Genomic DNA, 18,851 nt, shown 5'->3' on the forward strand with positions numbered 1-18,851 from the left:
TCCCCTTTAAATAGTTATTTCCCTTCCAGAACATTTTCGGTTTGATGCTTTTTGCCATCCATATTTTATTCATATACTAACTTAATACTTGCTTGCTTGACATTTGCAGTCCTTATTTTGTAACCAACTGTGTTCTGTTTGATTGTTGTAAAGGAAATATTTAATTAATAAAATACAACAAGCCAAATTTGATTTAGACTATTAAATTGCTATTTCAGACCCCTTAACAAGCGTCTCCTGTTGCTTTTTCACCGTCGTAATTTATTATTTATTACTGATTAATCATATTAAGCTGACTAACAGGCTAACAGTGTAACTTCTTGAACATTGGCTGATATCCATTCAGCATAGATGCTGATGCTAAAGAACAACAGGTATCTGATTTTGTTGCCTGTGCTTCAGCCAGACCACGTTTGTTTACAGAGCCCGCACCACTGTATCCAGAGGACTAGTGGGGCTACGACTGTATGCTGAGGCTGACTAAAAGTGCAATGAGTACTGGCAACTGCACTCTGTTGTCTAGTCTTTTTCCTCTAATCCCAAAGCAGACAACAGTGGGACCATTTATGCCAAGACAAGGCAACTATACACGTTTTAAGTTTTCAACGGATGAGGTAAAGTACGAATTGGGAGAAACTGACCCAGTACGAATTGAGAAATTGGTGTGCTGTCACACTCACGGGAAGAACCACCAACAATGTAAGTGACCCAAACACTCTGATTGGAACATGGGCTAGAAGTGGGTTGTATTATTACTGTGGACACCGCACTCTTTTGGTTCAGGTTCCTCTGGGAAGTGAGGGGACATGTGCTATGGTACGGCTGGGAGCTCCACTCACGCTGATCGGAAACCAGGTAAAAGCCCTACCACAACACACGCACTTTAGCTGCCAGACGTAAGAGACACATTTTGGCAAAGAGAGGGACCCAGGGTGCACATGCGTATGACCCCAGATTGAATTCACCCACCTGGATTGACTCAACAGGGGTGCCCAGGGGAGTTCCAAATGAGTATAAACTAGCAGACCAAGTAGCTTCAGGATTTGAAAGTATATTCATCTGGGTAACTCCAAACAAGAATGTTGATCGCATAAATTATGTCCACTATAACTTACTGAGACTCTCTAACCTAACCGGAGACGGCATGGAGGGGTTTGCGGAACAGTTGGGTCCGACCTCGCTGATGGGAGTGCAAAATCGAATGGCCCTTGACATGTTGTTGGCGGAGAAAGGGGGCGTGTGTGCCATGTTTGGAGACATGTGTTGTACCTTTATCCCCAACAACACTGCCCCAGATGGCTCAGTAACTCGAGCTCTGGAAGGGCTGAAAACTTTGTCTAAAACTATGCATGAACACTCAGGAATCGACAACCCACTGGAGAGCTGGATGACATCCGTGTTCAGACAATGGAAAGGGTTTGTGACGTCTGTAATGCTTTCTATTGCATCATTTCTAGGGATATTGGTGACTTGTGGTTGTTGTCTCATTCCTTGCGCCAGAGGATTGTTGGAAAAGGTCATCACGAGGCCAGTGGACCCCGGAGCAGTGACCCCGGTGTCCATGATGCCATTGATGGAGCTAGAAGTAACTGAGTGGGCCGAGGAGTGACACAACAAACGGTGTGGTGACGTCTCTGAAAGAGACATCAAGAGACATCAAGAGAGGGAATGTGGGATTAAGGAAATTATTTTATTGCTACAATATATCCTGCATCATTAACAATATAATCTATAGCACTGATACTGCATTAAGATGTTCATTAAAACCTGCCGGCCTCACATTAATCTTTTATTACACGTGCAGCCATAATAATTGTACACACACATTGCATTTTGTGCTTATTAAAGAGTTGAAGTTCAGTCAATTAAGGAAAGGTCATAAGTAGGGATGGGTATCGTTTAGGTTTTATCTGATACCGGTGCCAAACCGGTACTTTTGAAACGGTGCCGGTGCTCGAACCGGTGCTTAAAGAATGGAGAACACAAAATTGGTCCAAAAACCTCTCATGTTCAGCTGTTTTTTTAGTAAAAAGATAACAATGTTAGCCTTTTCTGCAGCTATAGGGCATATATGGTATCACTCTTGGCTGGAAGCAGTGCTTTAACAATGGAAAAAACAAAAACTTTATCCAAAAACCTCTCATGTTTAACTGTTTCCCACTTTTTATTTGGTCATTTTTGCCTTTTTGGCCACGGTGAAGGGAGTATCTGCCATCAAACAAGAAGACAGCCGCATGTAGCTATGATGGTGTTTGCTAGTTCACCTTACATACATTAATGTAATAACGTGGTTAGCCTACTCAACGTAAATTATACACGAACAACATTAAGCTACTCACGCAGAGAAGAACGGCTGCTGCTGCTATCATCCTCATCATTTCTGCTACACTGGCAGGGCTAGGGGCCAGGACTCTACTCTTCAGCTTTTTGGGGGATGTTGCTAACTCTTCGTCCGATAACAGGCACCACACCTGCAGTAGATGCGCTCGGTGTGAGGTCTCGCAGCAAGCTATCAAATACGGCGCATTTTTCGGGTTTTAAAAAAAACGCTATGCGTCGCCAGGTGTTTCATCGGATTTCAGGTGTTACCTCCTTTCCACAGTATCACCTTAAAGCACTTGTTGCAGGCTGCTGAGTTTGCATCTTTTGCTGTGAAGTACAGCAAGACTTTTGACCGCTTCGCCTTGGGCATTTTTAATCTGTAGCTCTGCTCTAAAAGAACGTACGTACCTGGACCCGCCTACTATCCCCGGAAACGTAAAATGATTGGCTAGAATTCAAAGTGTATCACATCTCAGGAAAAAAAAGCACCGAAATAAAGCACCGAAATGTGCGCTGCTTTTCGGTCTGGTTACTACCGTTTATGTCAGAACCGGTGCCATCATGGCACCGGATACCGGTACCCATCCCTAGTCATAAGCCTCGTTCGGCGCGATGTCCGGACGATCTATTGTGTAAGTGACTTGGAGCTACAGAAGGTTAAAACTACATACATGCCTACAAAACACATATAATACATACAATCTAGAAACAGGCCTGAGCAAAGGCCTGAATGCATTCAGCAACCTGTTGCATTTGAGTTTGCTTAGTAACAGGTGACAGAAGATGTGTCAGAGAGGAGGACAAGTCCACGGTGGCCTTCAGGGCCTGAAGTCATCGCCATATTTGGAAAAGATGCTAGAAAGAGGAACTTCTGTGTCTGCCTTTAGATCTAAAAATTGATCATTGTCTGTAAACGATGCACATAATGTTCTCAAGATGCAAATAATGTTCTTATAAAGGGGCGGTAACCCTGACATTATAAAAAGCCATTGTCTGTGTATTTTGGGTGAAGATGTCCGCTGATGTGATGCTGTGTGCTTCTTCCCAAGTGTGTGTTCTTAATAAACTCTTCACTCTACTGGGGCCTCCATTGGTTTGTTTTTGTGCCACATATTCAAATTCGGGACAATGTCCTCCTTAGTATTAGTCCTGAGGAGCACGGCAGCCACTGCCATGTTCTTTTCTGCAATGACAGTCTACAACAGGGGTCTCCAACTCCACTTCTCGAGAGCTTCTGTCCTGCAGCTTTTAGATGCATCCCTACTCCAACACAGGTGAGATAAATGGTTGAATTACCTCTTCAGCATGCCAACAAGTTTGGCAAAGGTCTGGTAACAAGCCATTCATTTGATTCAGGTCTTGTGGAACAAGGATGCATCTAAAAGCTGAAGGACAGTAGGTTTCGAGAACTGGAGTTGGAAGCCCCTAGTCTACACACATTCTCTTTAGGCGCAGGCAGACTGGCTGGCTAAAAAAAAACGCAACAAGGAAGAACTCGATCCTTGATCTTCTGATTTGTTTAGGCACCGTGTTCACTAGCTCTGAAAATAAGCACGATGGCGTCACCTAGTGGCATAGAGAGCAACTAGGCCGAGTTTTTTCTCATTAAGTAGTAACTACTACCATTTATTCATTTAACAATTATTGTTCTTATTATACTTATAAAAAGAACGAATAAACGTAGACTGTAAATACTTACACTGTTGTGAAGTAGGAAGTCCTTGAATGTAATCCGTGTCGTGGGCCAGTGGCGCAATGGATAACGCGTCTGACTACGGATCAGAAGATTCTAGGTTCGACTCCTGGCTGGCTCGATCTTTTCCACTCTCCTCATATGTAAATTTAAGAAAGCTCCCTTGTTTTACTTTCACTTCTGTAGAACGACTTACGTCTCCATCTCCACGAGATCCTAGGTATTGCGATGGTTCTGACACAACCTCTATTAGTTATAACAATAATACTTATCTGTGTTTATCCAAGAAACTTTGTCTTCCCCCAAACAACCAAACTGAACTGAAGCTGTACTTGTTGCCAAGTAAATTGACTGATTGATGACTGATCGATTTTGATTCTTAGTACCACATTGAATTGGTCAAATGTTTCTAGAAATTCCAGCAAGTTCAGGCAACAGGCCTGCCTCTTTATTCTTCTGGTCACTAGCAAACAATATAATCAATACATCTACTATTTCTTGGAATTATACATCTCTAGCAAGTCATCCAGCATTTAACTTTATACATCTTATAGTAAAAGAGAATGAAGGCTAAAAATACGACGAGCCAGCCAGGAGTCGAACCTAGAATCTTCTGATCCGTAGTCAGACGCGTTATCCATTGCGCCACTGGCCCACGTGACACTGTGAGTGCACAATTGCAATTCGTTAGCGTGCCACTCCTCCGCTCTTCCTTTAAAAGGCTCCGTTGGTCAGCAGATGTCGCTGTTGAGCTTTACACAAATAAGGTGGCAGGACGTCTCAAGCTAATTGTCGAACACACTTTACTTTTTTCTCAATATACTGACTTTCATCTCAGAATTCTGAGAAAAAGACACTAATTATGAGATTAAGTCTGAGAATTCCAAGGTTAATCTCAGAGAAAAAAGTCTGAATTCTGAGAAAAAGTCAGACTTTTTGTCTTAAAATTCTGGAAAAGAAAAAAAGAAAAAAAGACGTGGCTACTTTTTCTGTCTTTCTAGTGGTCCTAATCCTCTTCCATAAGAACAGGTTAATCAGACAGAAACACTAGTTACATTTCGTCACAGAGTGCCCACCACAGCAATAAACCTGGTAACTACACTCCCAAAGGCAAACTAATATTAATGGTTTATTTTCACCATCTTTCGCTAGCTCACCTAAATTAACCAATCTGTGTCTAACCACACAGACTAGTCCCGCCTTCTAAATCGGCAGCTAAAACTAATGCATCACTTTGGCGATTAAGGTGAAATAAAAGTGAAATGTGGATAAAAAGAGATTAATTCTGAGATTAGAATTCTGAAAAAATTAACAATTCCAAGAAAAAAGCCAAAATTCTGACTTTAATCTCAGAATTCTAAGAAAAAGATACAAATTCTGAGATTAATTCTGAGAATTCTGAGATGGATCTCAAAATTCTGAGATTAGAATTTTGAGGAAAAAAGTCAGAATTCTAAGATTAAAGTCAGAATTCTGGAAAAGAAACAAAAAAGAAAGACGTGGCTACTTTTTTGTCTTTCTAGTGGTCCAAATCCTCTTCCAATGTTGTTTTACGAGCTACAAATATCCATCACTGAGCATACTATTACAAAAGGCTTTTAAAAATTTATTAATAATATTAAATATTATTATTTATTATTATTTATTAAGTTAATAAATATTGTTTATTTATTAACCAATGACTTGGTGGTTTTTCTTTAATATGTTATAGGTAAGGAAGTTGATCATACAGACTTGGTGTAGATTCCTCTGGGTATAACCTGTGGTATGAGGTTCGGTCAATAGCATTGTCTATCACCCTCTTTCTATAACCACTTCCTGGGTCTCGTTTCAGGGGCTCATAAGACCTGCAGTCAGCTGAGACTGAAGAAGTCACTTGAATGAGTGACGAAACGTTTCTGAAAAGATTTGGCATGAGCCCCCGCATCCTCAGGACCTTCTATCACTGTGCCATTGAGAGCATCCTCACTGGATGCATCACCACCTGGTACGGCAACAGCACCGCTTACAACTGCAAAGCTCTCCAGAGAGTAGTGCTCTGAACGGATAATTGGAGGTGAGCTTCCCTCCCTCCAAGACATCTACAGGAAGCGGTGCCTGAGGAAAGCGGGGAGGATCATCAAGGACTCCAGTCACCCCAGCCATAAACTGTTCAGGCTACTTCCATCAGGAAGGAGGTTCTGCAGCATCCGGTCCCAAACCAGCAGACTGAGAGACAGCTTTTTCCATCAGGCCATCAGACTGCTGAACACGTCATAGACACCTCACCTTCACTACTGGAACTTCAACATTATGCACTCCACACTGTATATAAATGCCTCTGTTTTGCACATGTCTCAACCAACTCTGTATATTTTTATATATTTTATTTTATTGTTTACTCTATTTAATTTGTAAAATATGTATACACACACACACACACACACACACACACGTAGAAAAACATAGTTAGTATACACATCCAGTAATGCATATACTATTATATATTGTACATATATTTATTAGTCTCAGATTTAGCCATTCTTATATTTTGCTTGTTTTACGTTATTGTATTTTTGCACAACTCTGTTGCTTGTGAAGCTCGCACACAAGAATTTCACTCACATGTACTGTACCAGTGTACCTGCACATGTGATGTGACAATAAAAGTGATTTGATTTGATTTTGATTTGTTTCACCCACTGAAAACACCACATCCAGATGAACAGAATCAACTTTTTGTAATCACTGTTGTCAAGACTGTCTCCAGGATCTGCCCCTTAACTTCAGTGAAATTCTGACTGTCATGAAGACAGTAAGTCTGTCTAAGTTTATAACATAATAATAATAATAATAATCATGCTGAAGGCTAATCAAAGTTTATATATACTTAACCCAGCTATTTTTAATAAAGTAAGTTAAAGTTAGGAGCGTTGTGAGTAAATTCTAATTCATATTCTATTAGCTAATATACAGCATTGTGCGACAAGCTATTATGTAGCAAGCTATCATATGCAACCCTGATAATGTTAAATACTACACGGTTTAACATACTAGTTTGCACATGACACATGAGCAAATAAAGTAAGAGTAGCACAATTAATTGCCCATCAGAGCCTGACCGAGTTTTTTTTGTCCTTTTTTGAAACAGAATGGATCCTAGATTTAGAAGAAGGAGAGGGGACAGCTGTGCCAGTCTCTTTGACACAGAAGAGGCCAAGACAGTCAAAGCAGAGAAAAGCCCATGGGCCTGAGCTCTCTCACCTGAGAAGATAAAAGAGTCAGCAAGGATGGATGTTCTGTCAAGGTGGAGACCCTGATAATGAACACCATCTTCTGCAGTTTGGAATCTTCAGGGGCCATAAGCTTCAGTGGTTGGCTGAAAATGTACTGGATTATGCTAGGATTATGCTTGTACAAGTGGTTGTGCTTTAATCAATCAGAGCTGGACCACACAAAGGTAGACAGAATGTGCAATTCACTGACTTCAAGTGCTCTGCCTGCACTGGAGCAGTACTTTGGCCACCCCCTGTTCCTTTGGATGGATAGGAAGCTGTGGCGTGTGAGGCTGTACTGTCCACATCCAGAGTGTTGCAAGTCAGATCTTATATCTGCTGGACTACATTAGTAGATCAAGCTCACAGTTGATATCAGCAACTGTTATTACTTGGCTTCAGAATATCTTGCCTGTAGGAGCTGCAAACAAAAGATGATCAGCTGGAGCCACACCATCATTTCCCAGCTAGATGTTGGCCATCGCAATTCCACTTCCCATGTCTTCTGACATACAAGCTGGGATGTGACATCCAGGTTGTGTTCTTCATGCGTCAGCGTAGGTTGGGAAACAGAAGCAGCCAAAAAAAAGCAACTGGAGGAAGAACATGCTAAAAGCTGGCTTGAGAAGCAAATTCAATTTCTCACTGCCTGCAGGACCTAAATATCATTGACTGATGCAGGTATATGCCCAAGATGTCCTCAGCAGGCTGGATAAAGTGAAGGCCTCCATCACATCCCTGTTTGGACAGGCTATCAAAATGGACTTCGCCAAGAAGATTGTGAGGAAGCTGGCAGGTGAGCCCCGGTATACAGCTGCTTGGGTAACAAATGTTACTAGGAGATTTGCTACTGGATGCCCAACTGATTCCCACGTTCTCTATTCTGGTTTCATGGCCCAAGTCACCAGCTACATCTTTTTGTGGGATGACAGCGACCTGCAATGACTCAGGGCAGCTAAGCCCACAGAAGCAAAAAAACAAGTCACATGTGCCCTACGGAAGCAGATGTGACACGCCACATCACCAAAGCTGTAGAAGGACCATCCAGGACAGTGAGGAAGTCATGCTCAAGCAGTTGACTGAGGCATATGATGGAGAGAGGGGCCGCAACACTTTTGTTGTCCCTCTGATCCACTCTGCAAGGATGCCAGATATCTGGAAGGCCCTACAAAAAAAACCCCTTGCCTTGAGTATGAAGGGTTCCTATGGTTCCTCACCCACCTGCAGCTGCTTGGCTGGTGGATGTGCCTTACACCACCCAGCACTATTATAAGAGGAAAAGACAGAAGGAGAAATATAGTGACAGTTATGTAAGGAAGACTAATAAAATCATGTGTAAACAGTGTCAGCAGAAGAGGGACTCTACCACACACCAGCAGTACTTTGGCATTTGGCACTGCCAAGCCACAGCTGCCATGACTCTGGCTGAGTGGGGGGCTGCTAGCTCATATAAAGCATTGGGTGCAAAATTATCATTAGTGGTGACAAACATAAGGCCTGGGGGTCTCAATCGGCCCACTGGATGGCTTTGGAAAATATGAAGAAGAATATGGAGGCCTACATTTTTTACTTAGCCCTGTATTTAAAGTTTACAGCTTTTGTTGGTGATAAGAACCCCCAACCTGCTGCATACACCCACACAGAAATAGTTAAGTAATTGATAAACAATTAAATGAAAGACTGAGGGATTCCAAGCAGTCGAGAACTTGATAGATTATTTACCTTATCAAGAGAGAAGGAGGCTATTACAAAAGTATTTCAGTTGTGTGGTTGTTCTGCCTTTGTTCTGCAGGGATGGCCCAACTGAAACAGATGAAGCTCCCAAGTGGGTCCATTTCCTTGTTACCTCTGAAAGCAACCCACCCATGCTCTACCCTGACTCTAGTGCACTGCATATTTAATGTAATTTCATTTTATTATAGACCATAGAAGTGATCTGTTCATTGTGGGTTATGCCATATTACACCATAACCCAGAAGTTCTTGTCTATTGTTCAATTTCGCCATGTTTCTCTTTTGTTTGGTGCATGCTCAATCATCCAGGTAAGGAAATCCCAGAAAGCTGGACTGAAGGAACAGGGAGAAATAGCTGAGGTATGCCAAATTGCACAAGGACTGGACTGAAAATCAGTGGCAACAGGTCTGACAGAGTGATTAATCCAGATTTTACATTTTTGGTTTGTATTATTGGTGTTTACTGAGGAGCCAGGAGAGCTGTACAGCAGTGAGTGTTTACAGCCATCTGTATAACACAGTGGAGGCTTCTGTCATGCTTTGGGGCTACATTTGTGGTGGTGGAGATCTTGTCAGAATTGATGGAATTATGAAAGCAGGGCCATCAGATTTTGGTCCACCACACAACAACATCTTTTAAAATGTCCAATTAGCCACGGCTTCATTTTTCAGCATGACAATGACCCCAAACACAGAGCCAATGTAGTAAAAGAGAAAGATGCACAGAGGAAGACTATCAGTTATAGATTGGCCTCCACACTGGAGCGGTGTGGGATGCTTGTGACACAGAACAGGACGTAGCCAACATCCAAAGAAGATATCGGCGTAACTTCTTAAACAGGTACTAAATCTGTTTTTTGGTTTGTTTTTTTTTTGTTTATATACTCTATCCAGAAAATCAGTGGACTTGTTTCCAATTTTCCAAACAAAATATAGAGAAATGAAGGAGTGGCTGTACATAAATGTACAGGAACACAGAATACTTTGTTTTTGAGTTGGAACGAATCTTCCAGTTCCTCGACAAGTTTCGACTTATGTTGTTATTTTATACATTGAGCAACACATGTAGGGCAGTGTGCATGTCCACAGGAATTTGTGTGCTGCTGCTGCATAGGTTGAGCTACACCCTGCTCACATGCCATAGGAGGATGTTTTGGTAGCTTATGATTGGATTCCTGTTTCCTGTGAGAGTTTGTCCTGAGGCCTTTTTAGCTACAAGTTGGCTACACTGACACACTTTATTTGAATAGAAATTGCAGTTGGCATTCTTTGTCTGCACTGAATTGCTTTATATGATGTTACATAATCTCCTTCTGTGTCTTCCCCCCCTATTTTGTACACTATAGCATATATATTTAACAGGTAAAGGAGGTGGAGACGTCCCATTTTGTGGAATAAATGCAAACAAATCTTATTATTAAGCTCCAAATTGTTATTGATTTAGTTTGTGTAAATCACAGGTGTTACAGTTGCTTTTACAGTTGTAAATGACTGAATGCCTTTTTTCCCTCTAGAAAATACATGAACACATGCAAAGGAGAAAGGTGTACAACCCAAATTTGTAGCTAAAATTACCCCCTCATGTCATGTCCCACCTATCCTACCTCATTCTTTCCAGAAGCGAGCGCACGCACACCTGCACACGCTCACACACGCATACATCTCTGTAATCCCGCCCCTTCGGTGAACTCCCCCAGTGACGTCAGCAGAGTCCTCCCAGTGCGGGGGCTTTGTGGATGGGCTCCGGCTGCTCCGTGCAGAAAACGTGCAGTCAGCTCGTGTGGTTGGTCACACGCGGGGACAAACAAACCGAGCACCGCACGGAGACAGAGAGAGAGGGAAGGAGAGAGAGAGAGAGAGCTGCTGTCACTAGCGCTGAATTCAAAGATTAAACGCAGGGGTTCAAGGAGACTACGAGGAGGGGGGGGCATGCATGCACGCACTGATCTGTAAGAGTAGATTTTCTTGTTTGGGTTTTTTTTTCCAATCCAGGGAACTGAAAGTGGAAAACTGCTGATGAAGCTGCAGGCGCACTGAGGCGCTGCCTGGATTGTTTTTGCGTCTCACTCCCAGCATTGTTGCTCGTGTTTCCCGGGATGGAATAATTCCCTTTTTCGCTTTCATCCAAGGAATACCTGCGATCCTACTCTCACCGCTCTCCATGGTGCTCGAAGGGTAAGCAGAAACCGAGGTGTCAGTGCATTGTTTGTCATCAGCGCACGGATCTTCTCCACGCCTTTGTCCAATCCGGTGATTCTTTATGCGTTTGTCACCTAAAAAGCAGTGATGCACATTTGGATGCATAGAAACACAACCCCCCTGCCCTTTGCTTCTTGTTTCAGCAGAGAGATGGACGGCATCGGGAACACCATGCAGAAAAAGGCTGCCGAGCTGGAGCGTCTGGCCGAGGTGCTTGTCACCGGGGAACAGCTCAGGTATGTCGGCTCCAAGTTCTCGTAGAATTCACAGGGTGTATTGTCCTACCTTGTTTTTGGCAAAGTTTGTGGTACCTTTCGTGTGATTTGACAGCTTTAATCGCAAGGAATTCCTAGCAGTTTTTAAGTTACTATGCATGCTCATGTCAGCATGTTTTGGGTACATGTACAAGGCCATGACAGTAAATAAGGGAAGCGGGTTTGGGAGGATATTTGACAGCAGGTTAATAACCATGCAATCACGTGGCTCCATCCCCATGCAAACGGGTACAGCAGCCTGTTTGTGTATTTTTGCTGTTGTTGTTTGTTTGGGTTTTTTTGCCCCACTGCACCATGCACAACCAAACAAAGACATTAGCACATGCATAACCTTCCTCATGCACGCTGCCGCTCCTCATCTCCACTATGTAACACATTTTCACGTTACTATATCACTTTAATGTCCAGAATCTGCAGGATCCTGCTTTGCAGCATTCGTTTCTGGTGCTCCATCTATACAGTGCCCTTTGAGCCCCGCAGAGAATGATGAACTTACTAACCCGGTGTCATTATCAAGCCCTGCCCATTCATCCTATCAGGGATTTGTACCAACACTGCAAGCAGTGTTGTTGACATGCTGTACCCTTTGACCCACTGTACTGTAAAAAAGAAAAAAGAAAAAAGAAAAAAAGACTACATAACCAGCAGTTCATTCACCACTTCATACCCCCAGCAATGAATAGAGGCCCAGTTGGTAAAGCATGGCATCAATGCCTGGAATTTCAGCCCCCAACTGAACTATATGGAAATATGTGGCTAAAGTATGTTTTTGTGGTTGTGTTTTGAAGTATGTTGCTTTCTAAAGAACCACAAGCAGTATCACTTCAGTCTTCCTAAAGAGATTTAACAGTTTGCTTGCAACAGTTTTCCCTGTTTATCATTATATGCTCACCATGTGTGTGTGTGTCAGTGTCCTTGGCACTGCTGCACACTGAGATTGCCAGCTGGCATTGTGGTCAGTGTCAGTGAACGAAAGGTTGGTTGTGGAGGCTGTTCCAGGGTCTCCTGAGATGCCGCTGTTCTAGGCGAAAGGACTCAAGGTTGTGGCTTGTAAGACTTGCTCTCTGGCCTAAATCTTAATTCCTGACAGTTTTAAAGATGTCTTTTTTGTCACTACTTTGCTTCACGCTTGAACAGTTCAACTATTCGATGGATTGCAAAAAAAATTGAATATAATAAAATAAAATGAAGTTGGTACACATATAGATTTTGGTGCCACATTAAGCTGGTTGGCTGCTTTATGGATGGACAAACACTGAGGAATACATAGAATTTTATCTGTTGCCATCGCCAGGACAGCGTTTCCCATACTATGGATAGTGCATGAATAGAAACCAAAACTGTTCTTGGCTGCTTTTTTGTATGTATGTATACATATAAATGACCTTCAGTGAATATAGTAAACATTATTTATGCTTGCAATCAGCATGTTAAATTGCCTTTGTGAGCATTTAGGAATGCTGACGTTAACATTTAGGTTAATGCGGTGCAGCGGGTAAGTGCAGTCTCCTTCAGTGGCTAGTGTGGCTATAGAAAGTCGGAAAAATTGTGTCAGGCACTGTCCTTTATTTCTAACACTCAGCGAAATGAAAACATGGTTACTGTTTCAACCCGGTTTCATTACATCACTGTTAAATCTTGTGGCCACCGTATAGTTACAGTACAGGGCAGCCAAAAATCATGAATCAGTACTGTGCAAAGGTCTCGGGCCACCCCCGATTTCTCTATATGTTCTCTATTTTCTTATTTCTTAAGGACATGACATTAAGAGACTTTTCATCTGTTCTGGTTAGTTTGGGGTGTTTTTTTAGGATCACCACCTGCTCAGTTTTCCACACCATGCTGCAAAATCTTCAGCTAATAACACCTTGTTGGTGCACAAGCACAATTTTATCTTTGTCATTTTTCATATATTTAACTAAAGAAATGCAAGCAAAACTGGCTGGTAATAGCACAGTGCCTAAAATACAATTACAATTCATCCTTGGCTAAGTTTTCTCTTATGTACAGTATTTGTTTTATACTCGAATGACTCAAAGGTCAGTGTTAAGTAGCTTCACAAACAAACAAAAAAAAATTCCTCCGATACAAGGACTAGAGTGGAAATGAGGGTAACAAAGCAGCCAATGTCCAAAGAAAATTTTTTGAAAGACCTTCAGAAAGCCTGGAGAACTATTGCTCAAGACCAATTAAAAAAATACAATTAGGTCTGGTTCCTTGGAAGCAAAATGTAAGGAGATAAGGGATGCAAAAACCTTTGGACAGCACTGTAGCTTGTGAATATTTGTAATTTGTTTTGTTTCATATTATTAATGACAGAGTTTTCTGATTAAACATGATCCATTGTCCTTCTTGGTTTCCCTTCGCTGCATCCTATTAAAAAAAAAAAAATCCTGGAAACACTCTTACACACGGGACAGTTTAATGTCTGACATTCTCCTTCTCTGTTTGGCTGCAATTCCTTTGTTTTTTTTTTAGCTTTGTCCTGGAGTGTTTGCTCATACCAAACGCAATGAGAGATTTAAAAACGTCACATTCCCTTTCAGTCTGAGAACCGCAGCATTCATAAGTATAAGATTACACTTTGCTGATGAGAGCAAGCAGAGCCCACACCTTTGTTAGCTCACTTTATCATGAGTCAAGCTCATGGAACATGAATGACACAGTTTCCGTTACTGATAACAGCAGACTGTTTTAAAATATGTTATCACTTGTTTGTGCTCTATCGTGTTGACTCCTTGTATCACAGAACAGATCAGTTTCAGGCAGATGGCTTAAAAACAGACAGAGAAGCAGCTATATGGAAGAACAGGCACATGCAGCTGTTGTAGTAAGTCTTGTGACCAGTTCATAGCTGTGAATAGATAATGTGTTGCACTGTGGCTGAGTCTGATGGTTATTAAGTGTTCATGAATGCTTCCAGCCTGGGACTCGGCATGCCAGTAGGCAAAGACTCTTTGAGAAAAGCTTCTCCCTGTTACTGTGTGATTCAGCACAAGTTAAAGAAATGAAACGACTTTGCTTTCTGCTTCCTCTCGAGTTGAATTTATGTGAGGATTAGACCGGAGCTAAATACACAGAGAGGATGATGTCAGCATTGCATGGATGCAAAGTCTCCAAGTTTTTCAGAGGAGCTTGTTTGCCCATCGTGAGTCTTGGCAGTAGAGTTGGGTCGGCTTGGACTAATGCTGTCATAGCTAATCCGGCGTGATGCTAGCCAGCTGCATACAGACTCAGCATGAAGTGGAACTAGCTAGCTGGCAGAAGCTTGGCTAAGACTGGTGGGCTGTTTCACAATACCTAGGTTCAGCTAGAGGTCACTGTGAAGCTAGCACATGAAGGATCTACACCAGGGGTGCCAAACATAAAGCCCGGGGCCCAGAATGAGCCCAGCAAAGACTTCAATCCAGCCCACTCAATAGCTTTCAAAAATGTGAACAAGTGCATTGATTTTTAACTTTTTAACTGTATTTTCACAAGTTTTACTAATAAGTCTTCCCAGCTACAGAAAAGTTATTAAATAAACAATTAAATGACAGAGAAGTTCTTATTTTTCACTATTTACTATAGAAATGTCCACTTTTGCTTTTTTATAGTGCGCTCACATTTTAAAAACAAGAAACTTGAAACTTTAGATTTTATGTATGCAGGACAGTGTGGGAATGGGTTACCAAAGCTTATCATGCAGAAAACTGAGATGTACTGTTGAACTAACACTTTGATTTCTTATATCGAGAGATCTCAGGGTTTAAATGTTTATTTAAATGTTTTTACACTGACATAAGGAGGAGTTTCACTGGTTTGATCTCAAGATCAAAGTGGGCGGTATCTGGCCCATGATGTAAATTAAGTTTGGATTGAGAGGTTCATCATGTGATCATGCAGTCAACCTTATAAATCCTGCAGATAGTGTTTGAATACTGTGTTTCATCTCAAACCAAAAATATGCATTTGCTGTGTTTTCATTCTACTTTAAATTTCAGTTGTGATACCCTCACATTGATAACCAAATCAGGACATGTAGTCAACAACAGTGCTTAGCTGTTTGTTTTAGAACAATATGAGCAAAATGAGTGTAAAATGACACACCATGCTGCTCTGGTCTCTCCTCACTGTTATTACAGTCTCTTTATATGTTACAAAATCAATGCATCCTTTCAGGTGCAAAACAAACAACAACAACAACAACAAAAAACCCAATTTCTGGTGTAATTTCTAAGGAATTGTGCTGAAGTCAGATTTTCTTCCCCTCTGCTACTTGTTTACAGGCTGCGGCTCCATGAGGCGAAGGTGATCAAGGACCGGAGGCACCACCTCCGGACTTACCCGAACTGCTTTGTCGCTAAGGAGCTCATTGATTGGCTGATCGAACACAAGGAAGCTTCAGATCGAGACACGGCCATCAAGATTGTGCAGAAACTTTTAGACCAGAGCATCATTCACCATGGTAGAGCTGTGTGTCTGTGAGAAAGTGTATGCGTGTGAGAGTGGATTTTCCATTTTCTATAACAGCAAGGGTCTCTCTCTCACCCTCTGTTTTCTTCCTGACATTTTCTGGGAACAAGCCGTCCCTCTTAATGGATGATTCTCTGGGTCTCCTGGCCAATTTGGCTCCAGTGGAGCGTCTCATACCTGCTTCACATTTGACCACTGACAGAGGCCTTTTTCCTCTTAAGTTATTACTTAGACAGAGCCAACATATAGAAACTAGGCTATGGATTAATGAATAAATGTCAAAACCTAGTCTGGGATCCTATAACGCTTCTATACAGTCTGAAAGAAAACATCAGGACAGCTTTTGTTTCTCTGTGTGCATCTGTGTTTCTTTGCATGAAGACAGCGTTTGCCTGCATTATAGGCTTTGGGTTCTCTCAGTCACTCTCTAACAGCCGCTTCCTGTAGTGGTTCTTTGTCAACAATTGTCCATGTTGTTATTTAGGCATTGTTTGGGGGTTCTCATTAAAGGAGTTTCTTTTAAATGTCTGCAAATTCTGCAGAAATTTACAGACTTCATGATCGGAACTGGTTTTGATGAGAGGGTTCCTTAGTGTCACCGTGTTACTGCAGTATCACAGAAAGGGAAGGGAAGGAATTCCATTACATTTGCCAAGTTTGTTATCTTGGACTCAGTGATGAGCTGATTAGAATTCAAAAGTCAAAGGGCCAAGTCACTGTGGCCTCATAAGCCATAACTCAGGAATTTATGGGTTGGGTGGTGCTATAGCTAGCTGTGTTGGCAGGTGATATACTCGGGGCTAGAATCCATGCCTGGATTCAAGTCTGACCCAGACCATTTCCCCTCAAACTCTCCTACTCTCTGTACTATCTTGTCCAATGAAGGTTAACATGCCTAAAAATAAAATAAACCAAATACTTATTATGGAAAAATTGGACACAAATGTTTGAAAAACGTAACTTGAAAATTAAAAAAATGTAAGAGCCATTATGATATGTTAATGTATAACTTAGAAAGTTATAAGTGCTGATCATAAGTCACCAAATGATGTCGGACATCATTCAGACATGGTCGGCCGCTGAACTGGTAGCAAGAACCTTTGGTCTTCTTTCGGTTGTTCACCTTTGTGGATCATCTTCCTCCATTTCACACTATTCCTACTAGCATCCTCTTCTGTCACATCATCTCTCTGCATGACCTCCTTCAATACCTACATGGATCTTCTGTGATCTTCCTCTTTTCTTCATGACTAGCTGTTTCATCGACAACACGTATCATTGTCTTGTATCATTACGTAAAGCTACTTGAAATACTACCAACATTTATTTAGAGTCTTGAGTAACTTGACCCAGCTGTCTTAGCTAATTATAGGCCAATCACCAACCTTTATTTTGTCTCAGAAGTTCTTTAAAGAGTAGTTGTATGACCTCTGTGGTTGTCCTGCTTAACCTCATTGCAGTGTACTACACTTATGACCACAATAATTTATTACAGTGACTAGAGCATGCCACAAGTATTACAAGGTATTGTGCTGCAGTGGTTTGAATCATAAGATAAGATAAGATAAGATAAGATAAGATAAGAGTTATTAGTGCCACATGTGGGAAATCTTTTGGTCACGGCAGTAAGTACAAGTTTAAGAGCAGTAAAAGTTAAGAAAAACACAATAGGATAGGGTAAGATAAAAATAGAATAGCATACCATACAGCAATGTAATAGACTCCAATTTGTTAATGTACATGGAGCTTCACACACTAAGGTTAATAATGAAGGTTAATAATAACAATGGAGTTCCACAGGGTTTTGTGCTAGGACCAATTCATTTTACATTATACATGCTACATGTATACATGCTACATGTATACATGCTACATGTATGCATTTTACATGTCACAGTTTGTAATGGCAGCCTGTGTGGAGGGAGGAAGAGGACCCAAATGCAGACACTTGGAATGAAACTATGATTAAACAAAAAGCGAGCCGTTTATTTGTGGCTGGGAAAAGGTACTAAACAAAAGGTAGATGCACACTTAGGCAAAAGTTCAGGTGACAGACAACAAAACCTTGAACATGATAAAAACACGAACATGAAAAAACCTGAAAACATGACAAGAACTCAACAGGCAACCTGACACTGAACAAAGGATGATAAAGGACTCAAATACACAGAAGGGTAATGAGGGAAGCGGAAACACATGGAGAACATAGCTGACACATGAACATGACGCCACAGGGGAAGCAAAACTAACTATTATACGCAAGGAGAGGAACATGGGAACAGATAAGAGGAACGAGGCACAGACATAACTAAAAATCATACATAGAGGAGGAGAGACTTACACAGGAAACAGAGCATGGATAAAACTTTAACTAAACAAAACCTAATTAAGGCATACTAATAATAACACTAGAACTTACCATTACTCTAATACATCATAAGAAATCAGACATAAAAAATAAACTCAAAATGCTGGGTCACAGACCCACCGCCATGACATAGACAGTATTACTGGAAGGCAGAGCATTCATTTTTATTACTACTCCTCCATCCACCATCCCTCCTTTGTACACTTCCATCTGAATCTTGGCCGTTTGTCTCCAAACTGCTGAGATATCCCTCTGACATAGTCATTTCTGTCTGCCAAAAATGAAGTTTAAGCTAGTAACTGAGTTTGAACAGACAAATATGTAAACCCCATCTCGGCTGGTTGGGAGAGTAAACAAAAATGTGGCAGTGTTTTTGCAGATTAGCCCTTTAATCTAACTTTCTTTGCCTCTTTTTGTGTTCAGTGTGTGACGAGCACCGGGACTTCAAAGACATGAAGCTGTTTTACCGCTTCCGGAAGGATGACGGCACATTCCCGCTGGATAATGAAGCCAAGGTGTTTATGAGGGGCCAGAGGATCTATGAAAAGTATG

General features: G+C 41.5%; 2 protein-coding genes and 2 non-coding genes across 5 annotated transcripts in view; 3 read left to right on the top strand and 1 right to left on the bottom strand.

Moving 5' to 3' along the window:
- Positions 1–230, top strand: part of limd1a (LIM domains containing 1a) — a 19,007-nt gene extending 18,777 nt beyond the window's left edge. Inside the window, exon 8 of the mRNA XM_085177150.1 lies at positions 1–230. This exon is cut by the window's left edge and continues 993 nt beyond it. The gene's annotated coding sequence lies outside the window, so the exon portion shown is untranslated.
- A 3,833-nt stretch (positions 231–4,063) lies between these two features.
- Positions 4,064–4,136, top strand: trnar-acg (transfer RNA arginine (anticodon ACG)). The gene has a single exon. It is a non-coding gene; the product is annotated as a tRNA-Arg (tRNA).
- Positions 4,137–4,597: 461 nt separating this feature from the next.
- trnar-acg (transfer RNA arginine (anticodon ACG)) lies at positions 4,598–4,670 on the bottom strand. The gene has a single exon. It is a non-coding gene; the product is annotated as a tRNA-Arg (tRNA).
- Positions 4,671–10,744: 6,074 nt separating this feature from the next.
- Positions 10,745–18,851, top strand: part of deptor (DEP domain containing MTOR-interacting protein) — a 41,442-nt gene continuing 33,335 nt past the window's right edge. Inside the window, exons 1-4 of one of the 2 annotated variants that reach the window (XM_085177360.1) lie at positions 10,745–11,177; positions 11,348–11,437; positions 15,745–15,923; positions 18,723–18,846. In XM_085177360.1, the coding sequence (XP_085033486.1) occupies positions 11,164–11,177; positions 11,348–11,437; positions 15,745–15,923; positions 18,723–18,846 (407 nt within the window). In that variant the 5' untranslated portion in view covers positions 10,745–11,163. Of the gene's footprint in view, positions 11,178–11,344; positions 11,438–15,744; positions 15,924–18,722; positions 18,847–18,851 lie in introns of both variants that reach the window. The other variant, XM_085177359.1, reaches the window with a different exon arrangement.

Source organism: Neolamprologus multifasciatus, chromosome 11 (genome assembly GCF_963576455.1).
Source record: "Neolamprologus multifasciatus chromosome 11, fNeoMul1.2, whole genome shotgun sequence".
Lineage (NCBI taxonomy): Eukaryota > Metazoa > Chordata > Actinopteri > Cichliformes > Cichlidae > Neolamprologus > Neolamprologus multifasciatus.